This window comes from Sinohyriopsis cumingii, chromosome 3 (assembly GCF_028554795.1).
Source record: "Sinohyriopsis cumingii isolate HCF-2022 chromosome 3, ASM2855479v2, whole genome shotgun sequence".
Lineage (NCBI taxonomy): Eukaryota > Metazoa > Mollusca > Bivalvia > Unionida > Unionidae > Sinohyriopsis > Sinohyriopsis cumingii.
Genome location: NC_142963.1, coordinates 11,218,959 through 11,237,355, shown reverse-complemented (window position 1 = coordinate 11,237,355; position 18,397 = coordinate 11,218,959). Strand labels below are relative to the sequence as shown.

Genomic DNA, 18,397 nt, shown 5'->3' with positions numbered 1-18,397 from the left:
CATACAAAGGCTCTGTCAATCAATGTATTATCCATACTAGGAAGCTGGCAAAGAGGAAAATGCCAATGCTTCATTTATAAGAAATCTAAATGTACCTATTAGGACTCTTGACACTAACTGTGTAAATGCAAAAGTTAACAGATTCTCAGCGTTTGTATGTGACTTTGAAGATGCTAATATATATGAATATTTAAATATGGAAATACAATATCAAAATGATAAAAGTAGTATGGCGACAATCTCAGTGAGTACCCCATTGCATGATGACATACATATAATTGATATGAAACTAAATACAAAAGGTTTTAACATAGGTCACTTAAATGTACAAGGTATAGTGGGAAACACAGATCAGATTAAGTTAATGTTCTCTTCCAAGGAAAATAATATAATTGTTTTAGGTCTCACTGAAACCAACTTAAATGCTAACCACAATGATAATACATTTCACTCTCAAGGCTACAATAAACTATTATGCAGGGAGAGAAAAGGCGGTGGGGGGGGGAGGAGGTCTTGTATTTATTAGGGAAGATGTAAATGCAGAAAGGTGACTTAACTTGGAGTCACATGAAACTGAGAGTATCTGGGTGGAAATTTCTGAAAATAATGCAAAATCATTCCTAGTTGGTTTCATTTATAGGCCACCTTCCTGCAAAGCAATTTGGAATGATAACTTAAAGAAACAAATGAAAAATGTTCTTGCACAGGTGAAAAAAACATATACTTGGCAGTATAAATAAGGACCTTCTCAATATTCAAATAAGGAACAACTGGATGGAATTTATTGAATCATTAGGCCTAGTCCAGCTGGTAAATGAGCCCACAAGAGTAAAAGAAAAATAAGAAAAATAAATCACTCTTATTGATTACATTTATGCCAACCTACCAGACAATTTGGCTTGTGTTAATGTACCAAATGTTAGTCGTAGCAACCACTATCCTACTTGTTTGACAAGAAAGGTTAAATGCAAGAGGAATAAGAAACATACACAGAAAACGATCACTCACAGATCATTCAAAAATGTTAATGAAGAACAGTTTCTCATTGACCTATATAAAGTTCCATGGAATATGATCCAAAATCTGGATGACATAGATGAAGCTCTGAGGGTGTGGACTGACTTATTTATGGATGTAGTCTCTAAGCATGCACCACTGAAAGTACATTGAGTAAAGAATGAAATCCACCCTAATTGGCTTGCTACTGAAATCCTAGATGCTATGAAAACATGAGACCAATTCAAGGTTATAGGAAACCATGCAAAATATTAAGTATGGACAAATAAAATAACAAGTATGATTAAAAAAGCTAAAATAACTTATTATCAATCAATGCTTGAAAAGAAAGAGCAACACAAACTCCATTTGGTAAGTCTTCAATGAACTCAATGGAGAAACACACAAAGATCAGACAAAAAAAATTCACTCACTTCTGGTAAATGACACCATAGTCACTGATGACACTGACATTGCAAGTGTTTTCAATGAATTTTTCACCAAAATTACCACAAAATTAAAAGAAACAGTGATAGAAAACAGCTTTAATGAAGTGAAAAGGTTCTGCAGCAGTAAAATCTCTAATGAGGTATGTTTTTCTATTCCACCAGTATCAAAAATCTTTGTTAAAATATGTCTCAGTGAACTTGATACCAAGAAAGCTACAGGACTTGATCAGATTGGTCCACCACTGATTAAATCTTCTGCCTCTGCTATTTTAGATAGCATAACATTTATAATCAATTTAAATATTGCAACCTCATCTGTCCCCAAAATACGGAAAACTGCAAAAGAAACTCCTGTTCGTAAATCTGGTTCTAAAGATGATGCTGATAACTACCAACCGATCTCAATGCAACCAAACTTGTCAAAATTGATTGAAAAACATGTCCGGGACTCATTCATGTCATATTTAGCCAAACACTTGCTGTTACACCCTAATCAATCAGACTTTAGACAGAAACATTCCTGTGAGACTGCCTTGATCTCCCTAACTGATAAATGGCTTCAAGCACTTGACCAAGGTAGAATAATAGTATCTGTATTTGTAGATTTCAGGAAAGCTTTTGACATGGTGGATCATGAAATCCTTTTGAAGAAACTGAAAATCTACCAGTGTGATGAAAGAACAGTTAGATGGTTTAATTCTTACTTAAGTGAGAGAACACAACATGTTTATATAAATAATGTTCTATCTGAACCTGGAACAATTCTAGGTCCATTACTATTCATTTTATATATTAATGACCTTAGCTGCCACTTTTACTAAGAGACTCAATATCATCTACAGATCTCTATGCTGATGGCATAACATTGTCAGACATCCAAACACAAAGCATGAACTCAAAATTTCTTTACAGAATGCCCTAAACAAACTGGACAACTGGTACACATGCAATGGCATGGTGATAAATACTGGTAAAACTAAAATATTACTTATCTCAATATGGCAAAGAAGGACAAATCTTGATAGTGATGAACTATGTCTGACATGGAAGGATACAAATTTGCAAATGGTCTGTCATGATAGACTACTTGGTGTTCTGGTAGATAATAATCTATCATGGACTGAACATATCAAACATATCAGTAAAAAGTTAATTCAAGTTTATGGCTTCTCAGTAGGATAAGACATGAAACACACAGAAAACTATTTTATAACAGTTACATACAACCCTGTTTAGACTACTGTAATACAGTATGGGCTAATTCAAATGATAAAAACAGCAAAACTGGCATAACTTCAAAAATGAGCATTTGGGCTAATATCAATACCATATTTAGATAAAGTCATTCTTATTCTTATTATTATTATTATTATTATTATACCAATCACTGTACTAACCCTCATATCATTCCCCATACTTACCCTTATTATAACCATTCCCAATACCTACCCTTCTTATAATCATTCCCCATACCTACCCTTATTATAACCATTCCCCATACTTACCCTTATTATAACCATTCCCCATACTTACCCTTATTATAACCATTCCCCATACCTACCCTTCTTATAATCATTCCCCATACCTACCCTTATTATAACCATTCCCCATACCTACCCTTCTTATAACCATTCCCCATACCTACCCTTATTATAACCATTCCCCATACCTTCCCTTATTATAACCATTCCCCATACCTACCCTTATTATAACCATTCCCCATACCTACCCTTATTATAACCATTCCCCATGACTACCCTTCTTATAACCATTCCCCATACCTACCCTTATTATAACCATTCCCCATACCTACCCTTATTATAACCATTCCCCATACCTACCCTTATTATAACCATTCCCCATGCCTACCCTTCTTATAACCATTCCCCATACCTACCCTTATTATAACCATTCCCCATACCTTCCCTTATTATAACCATTCCCCATGCCAATCCCATTGAAATAAATTTATCAGATGTCCTTCTTAAAAGAAGGTGAATTAATTCTGAGCTTTGCATTTTAGAAATCTAAACTGAATTGAAAATAATTGGTGTAACAACCAGAATATAATGAAATAGCTTGTATGTTCCATTTGACTCATGAATATTTTAGTACAGCTTGTCTCATATTGAGAGTGGTTGTTGGTTTTATGAAATAGCTTGTATGTTCCATTTGACTCATGAATATTTTAGTACAGCTTGTCTCATATTGAGAGTGGTTGTTGGTTTTATTAAATAGCTTGTATGTTCCATTTGACTCATGAATATTTTAGTACAGCTTGTCTCATATTGAGAGTGGTTGTTGGTTTTATGAAATAGCTTGTATGTTCCATTTGACTCATGAATATTTTAGTATAGATATGTACAACTTGTCTCATATTGAGAGTGGTTGTTGGTTTTATTCATGGCTTTTGTGTGTCTAAATTTAATATTATTTGTTTTCTTATCTTCTTCAGGACAAAGCATGAGCAGAGTAGATATTCAAAGGTACGAAATTCATCCTGTTTAAGAGCACAATGTACTGTTGACCTGAATTCAAGTCTGAGTCATTGAAGCTCATAGATTACACATGAACAGATATATGTCCCTTTTTAAAAGATGTTATCTTTTTGGCATCATTAATAACATATCATAGTCTGTTAGTAAGTCAAATTCGAATTTTATTTGTATAATTTACTATGAAAATAGTAGCTCATATAGTAATATTGTTATCCATCAGTCTCTCCATTAATCACACCTTGAATATGATGTTTAGATCATTTTTCAGACTGTATGATTGGGCATCCATATTCCATTAAAATATTTGTAGCAAAAGATGCATTAAGATATAAGCTGTGTGTACTGCAACCATCAACAGGGTCTCGTGTATAGTTTTAATTGCAAGCTTTGTGTACTGCAACCTTAAGCACGGTCTTGTGTTTAGTTTTAATTGCAAGCTGTGTGTACTGCAACCATGTACAAGGTCTTACTTATAGTTTTAATTACAAGCTGTGTATACTGCAACCATGTACAGGGTCTTGTGTATAGTTTAATTACAAGCTGTGTGTACTGCAACCATGTACAGGGTCTTGGTTATAGTTTAATTACAAGCTGTGTGTACTGCAACCATGTACAGGGTCTTGTGTATAGTTTAATTACAAGCTGTGTGTACTGCAACCATGTACAAGGTATTGGTTATAGTTTAATTACAAGCTGTGTGTACTGCAACCATGTACAGGGTCTTGTGTATAGTTTAATTACAAGCTGTGTGTACTGCAACCATGTACAGGGTCTTGTGCATAGTTTTAATTGCAAGCTTTGTGTACTGCAACCTTGAGCACAGTCTTGTGTTTAGTTTTAATTGCAAGCTGTGTGTACTGCAACCATGTACAGGGTCTTACTTATAGTTTTAATTACAAGCTGTGTATACTGCAACCATGTACAGGGTCTTGTGTATAGTTTAATTACAAGCTGTGTGTACTGCAACCATGTACAAGGTATTGGTTATAGTTTAATTACAAGCTGTGTGTACTGCAACCATGTACAGGGTCTTGTGTATAGTTTAATTACAAGCTGTGTGTACTGCAACCATGTACAGGGTCTTGTGCATAGTTTTAATTGCAAGCTTTGTGTACCGCAACCTTGAGCACAGTCTTGTGTTTAGTTTTAATTGCAAGCTGTGTGTACTGCAACCATGTACAGGGTCTTACTTATAGTTTTAATTACAAGCTGTGTGTACTGCAACCATGTACAGGGTCTTGGTTATAGTTTAATTACAAGCTGTGTGTACTGCAACCATGTACAGGGTCTTGGTTATAGTTTAATTACAAGCTGTGTGTACTGCAACCATGTACAAGGTATTGGTTATAGTTTAATTATATATAATAGAGATAAAGTCTTTAAAAATACCATTATTGTAATATATACACCTTTAAGTGTGCTTTAAATTATCAGTGTATCTGGGTTAAATGTTTTGTTTAATCTTTGACATACTGATAATCTTTATACTTAATGCTGACTCAGTGTTTCATGTAAAAGTTGACATTGTAATATTCAAAGACCCATCTCTGATATAAAAGGAACATTTTCCCCACAATTTTTCCAAATATTACTCAACATACTTCCTGTGTTTGTGTTGTATTGTACCATTTATAGTGTAACAGCCAGGATTTTTGAAACTTTGCTCCAAAGTTTTGCTTCTTCCATGGTGGCTCTTCTAAACCAGCATCTGATTTCATTTTAGAATTATCATCCTCGATTTCATCCTTCACTTTCTCCATTCTGCTATTCACTTTGCAAATTTGCATCAGCATTGACTTCAAGTAGAAAATGATCAGTAATTTCCTGCCAAGCCATTGTTGACTATAATCTCCTCTTCCAGTAATGGACCCAAGTCTGTACATGTACAAATGTGAGGAAAGGGTATCAGTTGCAGAACTCCTCTAGTGCACAATTTTTCAGCTATAAATAATCGGGGATTTCCAAGCATCCTTTTTTATTAACCTATATCTCGATACTTTGGTATGAATATAGGTATTTTGATCAAATAAATATCCTGTTTAATTATATTTTAGATTCTTATTTATTAAATTTGTATCTGGTAGTCTGCACATAGTGATGGTGCCTTCTGGAGAGGACGATTATCATGTCATTTATAAATTATGTGGGAAACACTCCTACAAGTCATTTATTCTTCCAACAATGGATTATTGTTCTAATGTATGGGGGAACTGTGCTAAATCTGAGTTTGACATGATTGATAAACTTCAGAAATGAGCAGCACACATAATTTTAGATGCATCTATTGATCATCTCTCAAAAGCATTGTGTACAGAACTCAAATGGCTCACAACATATGACAGGATAGATTTTCACAAGACAGTTCTTTGATATAAATGTCTACATAGACCTCCACCAGAGTATCTTCAGGACTTATTCAGGACTTATTCAGGCCTTTTTCAACACAATACCAGTTGAGATCAATATCACATGGAAACCTACTAGCACCAAAACCAAGAACAGAGCAATTTAAAAGAGCTTCAAATACTCTGGTACAGTTCTGTGGAACAGTCTTCCACTTTATGCAAAATCTGCTGAAAATATCAGAGTATTTAAGAAGAGATATCATGAGCATGTATGTGTTTCTAATAGATAATGAAATTTAGTATTTTAATACTAAACATGTTAAAATGAACAGTAATTATTGCTTTCTTCTTATAATGTGCATTGTTATACTCTTCTTAAGAGGGCCTCAAGGGAGAATAATCCTTGACTAATGAGTCACCCTCTATAAATAAAGCATTATTATTATTATTATTATTATTATTTATATAACAATTTTCTCTGCAAATTTGTCTTCCCATATCAGACCCAATTTGATCCATACAGTCCTAAGATGAACACCTTTCATGATCATAGATTCAAAGATGCCACTTAAATACTTAGTACAACTAAAGTTATTCAAGGTAGAAAAATATAGTTAAACCACATTTCATTTAACATCAATTTCAAACATATTACAGAAAATTATCCTGACATAGGCGTCTTTCAGCCCAAGTTATCTTCCTTATAATTACTACACTTGATATTTAGAGCAACCTGTGCCAGGTGAGGGATGTTGGTCTTCCTTGGACCTATCATTTAACTTCTGGTACACCTTTTCTCAGAATTTTGATTTTGAATTATTAATTTTCGATCATCTCATGAATGAAATGTCTAAATACTGGGAAAGAAATGTAAATGTAATTGATAAATAAGGATGGGAAATAGTAAAAATGAAGCCTAAAATAGTCATTATTGTAAAGTCGTCACTACGTAAATATGACTCACGTTATTTAGATGTTTCAATTTTTAGTGATAATAACTCCAAGTTTTTTTCTTGACAAGCAGATTATTAAATATAATTTTACTTTATTGTTTCTGTTACAGGCAACAGCAAGAAGATGGTAAGATTTACCTGTTTTTAACATGGAATTAGTATTTAAATCACAGAATAGTGTTTTCAGATTTACATTGCGCTTGTAAACAATTTTATTCCCTCTGAGATGGGTGCATCTGATTATTTTGCAGTAAAAGCTAGTTTAACCTGATTTACCGATTTACGTGACTTACCTGATTTACCTGATTTACCTAGCATGTGTTTGTAATTCATCATGAACATATTTGTTAAAGCTTTTCTTCTTATAGTAAAATATTTAATATGGCTTTCATCTTTTAGCTATTAGATAAGCAATTTGGAAACTTAAACTGAGTACCTGATTTGAATGTAATAGGACTGGTGGACAACCCAGTGTATGAATCCTCAGGTTTACTACCTGGACCATCAGCTGGTAGTACAGGGGCTGAGTATGCTGTTATAGTCAAACCAAAGAAAACAGCAAGACAGCTAGATGACGACAGCAATCTTTATACCAAGGTGGACAAGAAAAACAGGAAAGAAATGAAAGGCAAATATATTTCTACTAGTTTAATTCAAGTTACATATATCCTTAAAGTTTTAAGACTTTTTTGGAATGGGTTCTATCCATCCATTACACACTTGTTTCTAGAGAATATCTCTAAAACCATCCCATGCTTTTGTTTTGGGGTAAAACTCCAACACTTTTGAAAATATTTCTATGAAATTTTGGTAAACAGAATACATAAGGCATTCTGATGTTTCATTTGAAAGTTACATGTCTTTAGATTCAATAATCCAAGGTCAACAATGTTATCTCATTGTTACTTGGTGTTTACAATAATTCCTTTGGTATAAAATCACTTTTGGCAGCTTGAAGTTTGCTAACAGGTGCCATTTACGAGCCATATTAAAGCTGTCATTTATCACACATAAGCTTTTTGACTTGTGCCTGTCTCGGATTTCAACAAGTTTGACATATTTTAATATTTTCAGCATCTTTGCAGTTGCTAGTAGTATATAGAAATGGGGGTTCTGGACAACCTTTTTTCAAGTTTATGTAGATGGCTCATGCAGAGAAAAAATGGGTGTCTTGGATACAGAAATGGGGGTTCTGGATCAGGGGTGGTCACTCCAATGTAGAAAAATAAGTGTTTTTGGACCACTCAAGGGTTTTATTGGCCAGTGGGTAGTCACTTCAGCACTGGTTTTGGATGACTATTGGTTGAATTAGAGATGTGACTGTAGTATAGTGAAGATGTCTCATATATGTTATCCTTGGAGCGTCAATCGAGTGGGTTCTAGTGATGAGGTTCACATCAAAGACTTCAGTTGGTAATGACGATCTAAGTCAACGCAACATAAGAATCATGGATAGTTCTATTATCTATATATATATAGTTCGCCTATCAAGTCAATGAGGACCACTTTAGTCATTCAGTGTTTTAGCGGGAACAAATGGTCTGTGGGTACATAGGTGGTTGATGAGGTTGATGTTCACCCTGAATGTTCTGTGACATTGTGGACATGGGATGGTAGCAATGCTGATTATGTGGCTACTGGCTCGGGATTTCATGGCCTGCCTCCATTGTTCTGTCATGGCTCTCCTGTTGTCTACGCAAGCTTTAGCACCTTAGTGATGGATGAGCGCCACACGACCTTGTCCCGGGCAGTCTTCTCCCATGTGTCATAGCTAATGCCAAAGTTCTTCAATGACGTTTTAAGGGTGTCCTTATATCATTTTCTCTGGCCTCTTTTGTTGAGTTAACCTTGATCAAGCTCGCCATCGCAACTGTGATTGCATCAAGATGGTGTAATACTGGGAAGTCTTGCATGGGCAAAGACCTCAGTATCTGGGACCCTGTCCTGCCACTTGATATTTAGGAGTCTTCTGAGGCATGTTTTGTGGAAGTGGTTCAACTTCTTCGCATGGTGCTGGTACACTATCCAAGTTTTGCAGGCGTATAAAAGCACAGGGAGTACTATCGTTCTGTGCACCTTCAACTTTGTCTGTAGACTAATGCCTCTTCTAGTCTAGACCATGGAGTGTAGTCTGCTGAAGGCTGTGCTGGCCTTTGCAATCTTGGCATTAACTTTATCATTGATTACGACGTTCTGGGACAGAGTGCTGCCAAGATAGGTGAATTTGTTCACTGCACTCAGTTTGTAGCCACTGACTGTGAGTTTGGGCTCCGCATACGGTTTTCCTGGGGCTGGCTGATACATTATTTCAGTTTTCCTTGTGTTGATCGTAAGGTCAAAATTTGTGCAAGTATCTGAGAACTTGTCGATGCTGTGTTGGATGTCAGCTTTAGGACTAGCGTTGAGTGCACAGTGATCAGCAAATATAAAGTCTCTGATGAAGTCTGTTCTGACCTTAGTTTTTGCTTGGAACCTCCTGAGGTTAAATGGATTGCCATCAATTAGGTATCTGATGCTGATTCTCATGTCACCATCTCTGAAGGCATCAGTGGGCATGGTTGAGAACATGAGACTGCAAAGTGTTGGCGCCAGTACACAGCCTTGCTTCACTCGGTTTGAGACAGGGAAGGGATCTGATCTGCCTGGGTTTCCTTGTTTGCAAACAATATTTGGATCATTTCATGAGACCAAAAACAAGGAAACTCTGGCAGACCTATAATCTCTGGTAACGGACATCTCACAAGGAAGGAAACTCTGGCAGACCTATAATCTCTGGTAACGGACATCTCACAGAGGATATCAGAATATTTGGATCATTTCACGTGAGCACAAACAAAGAAACCTGGGTGACCTATAATCTCCGGTAACGGGCATCCCACAGAGAGGATATCAGAATATTTTGATCATTTCATGAGACCACATGTCCACAAATTACCATCACATCTTCGGGACACAACGGATTACCTCATAAAAAGCAAAGCAAGCGAACCATTACCACCAGATATATTGCTTGCTTCCTTAGACATCCCATCTTTATAAACTAACATACCACACAACGAAGGGATTCATGCGTGTAGAGAAGCATGGGAAACAAGAACTATAGACAATCCACCCACTCACTTCCTAGTCAAACTCCTGGAGCTTGTCCTAAAACTCAATAACTTTGAATTTAATGAAGAACACTCCCTGCAAATCAATGGAACCACAATGAGTACAAAAATGGCTCCTTCGTATGCAAATATTTTTAAAGGGAAACTGGAGGGTCAACTCTTAGCATCGGTGGAACTTGCACCATACTATTGGATGTTCTTCATTGATGATATAGAAATGATGTGGCAACATGGAATAGAAAATCTGGATAATTTCATATCAAAGGCAAACAATTTCCATCCTTCAATAAAATTCAAGGCAGAAGACTCCAACTCAAACCATGTTTTCCTGGACACAACAACCAGACTGGTAGGAAATAAATTCAATATAGACATATACTCTAAACGAACAGACAAACACCAGTATCTCCTCCCAACCAGCTACCATCCAAAACACTGCATTAGGAACATTACATATAGCCAGGAACTGAGGATACGCAGAATTCGCTCCAATGGTGAAACATTCGAAAAAGGGTCTGAAGAGTTATCTAAACATTTGACTTACCGAGGCTATGACAAAGACCGGATTGCGGAAGCAACCCAAAAGATAAAGCAAAAAAAAATGCAATGACCTACTAAAATATAGAGAGAAGGAAAAGGCTGAGAGGATACCATTTATCCTGACCTACCATTCAGGCAACCCCAAAGTAGGTAAAATCATCGGGAAACACTGGCACATCGTGCAATCATGTGATGCACTAAAATTAATACTTCTGAACAAACCTGTAGTAGCCTACTGGAGACCAAAACACCTCAAAGACATCCTGGTTAGGGCGAAGATAATGCCAATCACTAACCAAGACCACACTAGTCATTCATAATAACAGATGTCGTTATGGCTCATCGATTTTTAGATTAATATAAAATATCTTTCAGCATCCGCAACAAGTCATAGTCATGTAAAGTCTGACAAAGACAATATTTTGTCTGTTTTATTTGTTTGTCTTGTCTGTTTTGTATTTGCCTTTGAAAAAGACTCATTAAGAGTCGAAAGCGCTTAGGTTAGCTAGATACTAGTTTTGCACTGTTTGTAGTCAGTTTATTACATTTATCTTAATCTATCCCTGACAAACGTGATCCCTTGTTGATCCAGTGCACTTGAAAGGACTGTTATTCGTCATATGATTTGTATTCTATATATATATAACATCGCCCTCTTATAAAGGGGAGTGGTTAATTGGGTTTTGGCTGCGTTATCCAGAGGATGACATCCCTCGATATTATAGCCTGGCGGGAGTGAAAGAAGAATGGAATTTCAACAGAGAACTGAGCGAGAATGCTGTTAAGAAATAAACAATACGAGCCCCCTTTGACAAGAAAATAACAAATTTAATAAGAACAAATTAAAATGGTAATTAAAATTCAAGTTAGATTATACAAGTAGAATTTAACAGGTGTGACCAATTTGGATTTATCACATCATCATAACGAGAGGTGAAAGAGCACAATATCCACAATTGACTGCACCACCTTCATTCACTTTGACCATATATCAACGTCTCCTAGTTCATCCTTCCAACTCTAGTTTTTGCCCCTTCACGGACTTCCTGGTTTTTTTTACTCTGACCTCGTCCTTCTTTCTTTCTTTTCCATACTCTTGTCTTCGGACTGTCTCGTCCTTCTCTCCGAAAGCTGTTCCTCATTGATGTATTTTCAGGACTTCCACGTTTTAGCACTAAACATGCCTTTCCTTTTACATGACAACCCAGTGGTCCCTTTCTTGTTTCACGAGGAAAGCACTAATCCTAGGCTTCCACGGAGTCGAGACAAAGCTTCATTTTCTAGGAAGTTTCCAGACTAAAGAATTTACACTAGGGTCGTCACTTTAAAGTCAGATTGCTCTAAAGTGTACGCCCTAATTTATTCTACCCAATCATAGGCAAGGGTCCCTAATCTTTCCCAAAGAAATAATTTCTTTCATCAGATTTAGACAGCTCAGAATCTGTGTACGACAATGCATGACAATTTTCCCTCTGAAAATATGATAAGTGGATATAGGTTCCTACCAGTTAGGGTCGGCAGCTCAAATGTTTACTTCTAAAGACTTTTTAAGATACCCCGGTCAATTTCACTGGTTCAGAAATATTGTTCCTTTGAAGTTTACACTGACATGATGGGAGATGATTGATGGAAGTTCAGAGTGACCCTTCACAAAGACTTTCCTGGCTTAACTGCGATAACCTTAATTGCTAAATGCATTCAACTTTAAATTTTCTGTACTTCAAAATTCGACACTTCACACACACACATACATATATAAGTATATATATTGCACATTAAAAACTTCAGTTGGTTATGCCAATCTCAGTACATGCAACATAAAAATCATGGATAATTCTATTACCATTGCTTACAATGCTTTCCTCAACCACAAAAACTACATGACCACATGTCGTCGGGATACTGTCGAGAACTACAAACCATTCAGATGTCATGCGATGGAACACTACAGTTCAAAATACAACATAACAAATATGCACAACCCTTCCATATTGACTTCGGCTCAGAGGCAATCCTTAAAATAGGGGAAGGAACCTTGCCAGATACCAACCATTCTTTCACCCAAGTGGAACATAAGCATGACCGATGCGCGATCGGATATAAAACGTTGTTCCGTCGATGTAAGTTTGTCTTCACTTTATCATCAGCATGAGACAAAGATTGCATCGTCTGTTTCTTTGACCAACTCGTTGCTGAATGGAAACGCATTAACGACCTCCGATAAATTCCAGCAATGATGATTCCACTCATGCCACAACAACTGCAGCAACACAGTGCAGCTCAGTGATGTCATATCTGCGAAGAATACTTTAAACTGCATGATAAAAAGGCAGAGATCATTGCCATATCTCCGGTCTATATCGAGAGCTGCTCATGCTGATTGCAATGTACACTTCAAAGACCCAGACTTCTTACCAGTGATCCCATATAATCTATACGGGTATGATGGACATTTTGTTGTCTCAGCGCTGAGTCATTCTCATGTCAAACAACTTTTCGCCAAGGTTGGAAACCAAATCAAATGCATCCCTAACAATTTTGAAAAGTACATGTCATTCTCGATTGGTCCTTTCCGTTTCATCAATAGTGATCAGTTCATGCCAGTGTCACTGGAAGAACTTGCTGAAAACTGTCCTAAGTTTACACACCTAGAAAAGGGATTTGGTGTCAAATTCAGACTTGAAGATGACAAGGTGAAAAAACTGGTACCCAATCTCGCGAACAAAACCAAATACAAGATGCATCATTGACTGCTCTAACAGGCTCTCCAACATGGATTCGTTATTGATAAAGTTTATGGCACACTAAATTTCATTTGTCGCCGTGGATGAAACCCTACATCAACTTAAACATGACACAATGAGCCAGTGCCACCACAGCATTCGACAAAGATTTCTTCAAACTCAATGACAGAAGTGTGTTTGGAAAAACTATAGAAAACATTAGGTATAAAAAAAAAACAATCAAAATAGTCAATAACCTACGACAATGAGATAAGCTCGTGGCCAACGATGCCTTTGTAAGCATGAAAATATTTGATGAAGATCTAATTGTGATCGAATGCAGAAAACCAATCTCAAACTGGACAACCCCATCTACGTCTCAAGCTGGACAACCCCATCTATGTCTCAAGCTGGACAACCCCATCTACGTCTCAAGCTGGACAACCCCATCTATGTCTCAAGCTGGACAACCCCATCTACGTCTCAAGCTGGACAACCCCATCTAAAACCCCATCTACATGGGTGCAGCAGTTCTTGATCACTTCCAAATGCTCATGCTTGAGTTTCATTACGACTTCATCAAACACAAATACGGAGACAAGGCAATGTTGACCATGATCGATACAGACTCACTCATGTATGAAGTTCACACCGATGACACCTACACAGACCTGTATCAACACCAAAAACTGTTCAATCTCAGCAATTATCAACAAGACCACACCTTCCACTGCAACGATAATAAAAAAGTGTTTGGAAAGTTTAAAGATGAAACTCCTGGCATGTACCCATCACTGATTTCTTAGGACTTTGGTCTAAAATGTGCTGCATCACACTCGATGATGGAACCATTAGTAAAAAAGCTAAAGGTGTCAAAACAAATGTCATCACCCACATCGCTACCAACCATCATTACATACAAGCACTACACTGACATCTCCAATACTACTCCGTGAGAACTTTCCGATCACGACCGCACAAAATATCTACAACGCTCAACAACAAAAAAGGACTATGCCCATATGATGATAAACAATACTGCACTGATGGTATTCACTAGCACATGGACACTACCAAGCCGTTATATAATGCATAAACACCGATGCAACCAATAGTCATCCAGAACCAGCGCTGAAGTGACTAACCACTTGACCAGAACCCCCTTGAGTGATAAAAAAACCAACATTTTTTCTATGCTTGAATGACCACCAATGGTCCAGAATTATAAGTTACTGCATTTGTATGGAAAAATATGAACGAGTTTTTTGGATGGAATAATAATATGTAATTTTTTTAAAATTATTTCCAGGAGTTATATATACAAATGATGATTTAACAAGAAAGCCCACAAATCCAGACAATGTGTATGAAAATCCAGTACTTGGGGGAGTACAAGATTCTGGAGAGAATGTGTATGAAAATCCAGCGGCAGAAAAACTGATTCAGCCACAGGTAGGTATACTGTATTGACCTTGAAGCCATCTTATATATCCATCATGTCATTCAGTTTTAATAAATACAGTCTACATCTGCAAACTTGGCCACTGAAAATTACATAGATACATATTAAGATGAGTTCTGATCCAATTCGGCCTTATCAATGCTTTTGAATACATTTGTTTTCAATGGACAGCGCTATGAATGATTTTGAATACATTTGTTGTCAATGGACAGTGCTATGAATGATTTTGAATACATTTGTTGTCAATTGACAGTCCTATGAATGATTTTGAATACATTTGATGTCAATGGACATTGTTATGAATGCTTTTGAATACATTTGTTGTCAATGGACAGCACTATGAATGATTGTGAATACATCTGATGTCAATGGACAGCACTATGAATGATTTTGAATACATTTGTTGTCAATGGACAGTGCTATGAATGAGTTTGAATACATTTGTTGTCAATGGACAGTGCTATGAATGATTTTGAATACATTTGTTGTCAATGGACAGTCCTATGAATGATTTTGAATACATTTGTTGTCAATGGACAGCCCTATAAATGACTGAGTACATTTGTTGTCAATGGACAGCACTATGAATGATTGTGAATACATCTGATGTCAATGGACAGCACTATGAATGATTTTGAATACATTTGTTGTCAATGGACAGTGCTATGAATGATTTTGAATACATTTGTTGTCAATGGACAGTGTTATGAATGATTTTGAATACATTTGTTGTCAATTGACAGTCCTATGAATGATTTTGAATACATTTGATGTCAATGGACATTGTTATGAATGCTTTTGAATACATTTGTTGTCAATGGACAGCACTATGAATGATTGTGAATACATCTGATGTCAATGGACAGCACTATGAATGATTTTGAATACATTTGTTGTCAATGGACAGTGCTATGAATGAGTTTGAATACATTTGTTGTCAATGGACAGTGCTATGAATGATTTTGAATACATTTGTTGTCAATGGACAGTCCTATGAATGATTTTGAATACATTTGTTGTCAATGGACAGCCCTATAAATGACTTTGAGTACATTTGTTGTCAATGGACAGCACTATGAATGATTGTGAATACATCTGATGTCAATGGACAGCACTATGAATGATTTTGAATACATTTGTTGTCAATGGACAGTGCTATGAATGATTTTGAATACATTTGTTGTCAATGGACAGTGTTATGAATGATTTTGAATACATTTGTTGTCAATGGACAGCCCTATAAATGACTTTGAATACATTTGTTGTCAATGGACAATGCTATGAATGATTTTGAATACATTTGTTATTAACGGACAGCCTTATTAATGGCTTTGAGTTTAATTGCTGTCAATAACAGCCCTTTTTGGATTTTGAGTTCATTTGTTGTTACTGGACAGCCCTGGTAATAATACTGAGTTTAATTGCTGTCAGTGATAGCCCTATTAATGATTTTGAGTTCATTTGTTGTCAATGGACAGCCATATTAATAATTTTGAGTACAAATTGTTCTCAATAGAGGACCCTGGTAATGATTTTGAATACTTTTGTGTCAATGGGCAGCCCTGGTAATGATTTTGTTTAATTGCTGTCAATAGACAGCCCTAGTAATGATTTTGAGTATATTTGCTGTCAGTAGACAGCAATACAAACAGCTGACACAGCTTTTTAGGACTGTATAGTGTCATATGCCTAAGGACTCGATGTAGATGATTCATATTCTCAGTATAATGGGATTTTTCATTGATAAAAGATTCTGAGCTCATTTGGAAATCCTCAAATAAACTCTTATATGGAGACACATATTCCAGAACTTTCCAGACGTATTGCAGCTGATTATATTCATGATACAAATAAGTTAAATTTATTCTGGTCTGAAGGTCAAGGTCAAGTTCATTCTGAACCCTTACCCCACAAACAAGATATTGGATATATTGCATACTATGTGTGGTAATCCTTTCAGGATATTTGTATTTTGTTTGATTGTGAAGTGATTCATTACTGTTACATCTAGACTAAGTTGTAACTCACCTGCAGTTTCATAAAGACATGTGATGTTTTATTTCATTACTGGTAATTCTACACTAAGTTGTAACTCAGTTCATAAAGACATGTGACGTCTGATAGGGCTCTGGCTCTGTCATACATTGTTTATGATGTGATGTGCATTAGGCATCCCTCAACATCGTAAAGGCATGGTGTGATGTGCATTAGGTATCCCTCAACACCATGAAGGCATGTTGTTATGTGCATTAGGTATCCCTTAACATCATGATGACATGGTGTAGTGTGCATTAGGCAGCCCTAAACATAATGACATACCTCAACATAATGATGGCATCGTGTGATGTGCATTAGGCATCTCTCAACATCATGATGATAAGATCTGGTTTGCATTAGGCATTTCAAAACATATGACATGAGGTGATGTACATTAGACATTCTTCAACATCATGATGGCATGGTGTGGTGTGCATTAGGCATCCCATAACATCATATTGACATGGTGTGATATGCATTATGCATTCCTCAACAATATGATGGCATGGTGTAATGTGCTTTAGGCATCCCACACCATCATGACAGCATAGTGGGATGAGTAGTAGGCATCCCTTAACGCCATGATGGCATGGTGTAATGTGCTTTAGGCATCCCACACCATCATGACAGCATAGTGGGATGAGTAGCAGGCATCCCTTAACGCCATGATGGCATGGTGTAATGTGCTTTAGGCATCCCACACCATCATGACAGCATAGTGGGATGAGTAGTAGGCATCCCTTAATGCCATGATGGCATGGTGTAATGTGCATGAGGCATCACACACCATCATGACAGCATAGTGGGATGTGCATTCAACATCCCTGAACATCATGACGGCATGGTGTGATGTAAATTATGCATCCCTCAACATCATGATGACATGGTGTGATGTACGTCATGAAGACATGGTGTGATGTGCATTAGGCATCCCATAACATGATGATGACATAATCAACATCATGATGACATGGTATGATGTACATTAGGGATCTCTCAATATCATGATGACATTGTATGATGTACATTAGGCATCTCTCAACATCATGATGACATGGTATGATGTGCATTGGGCATTTCTCAACATCATGATGACATGGCATGATGTGCATTAGACATCTCTCAACATCATGATGACATGGTGTGATGTGCATTAGGCATCTCTCAATATCATGATGACATGGTATGATGTACATTAGGCATCTCTCAACATCATGATGACATGGTATGATGTGCATTAGGCATCTCTCAACATCATGATGACATGGTATGATGTGCATTAGA

At 36.6% G+C, this 18,397-nt stretch overlaps 1 protein-coding gene across 3 annotated transcripts in view; it reads left to right on the top strand.

Annotated features, from left to right (window-relative positions):
• The window catches only part of LOC149802456 (immunoglobulin superfamily member 10-like), a 163,232-nt gene that overhangs the window by 124,470 nt on the left and 20,365 nt on the right, over nt 1-18,397 (top strand). For all 3 annotated transcript variants that reach the window (XM_089951690.1, XM_089951689.1, XM_089951688.1), the window contains 4 exons: nt 3,901-3,931; nt 7,352-7,368; nt 7,696-7,869; nt 14,924-15,066. In XM_089951690.1, coding sequence (XP_089807816.1) covers nt 3,901-3,931; nt 7,352-7,368; nt 7,696-7,869; nt 14,924-15,066 — 365 coding nt within the window. The remainder of the gene's footprint in view (nt 1-3,900; nt 3,932-7,351; nt 7,369-7,695; nt 7,870-14,923; nt 15,067-18,397) is intronic.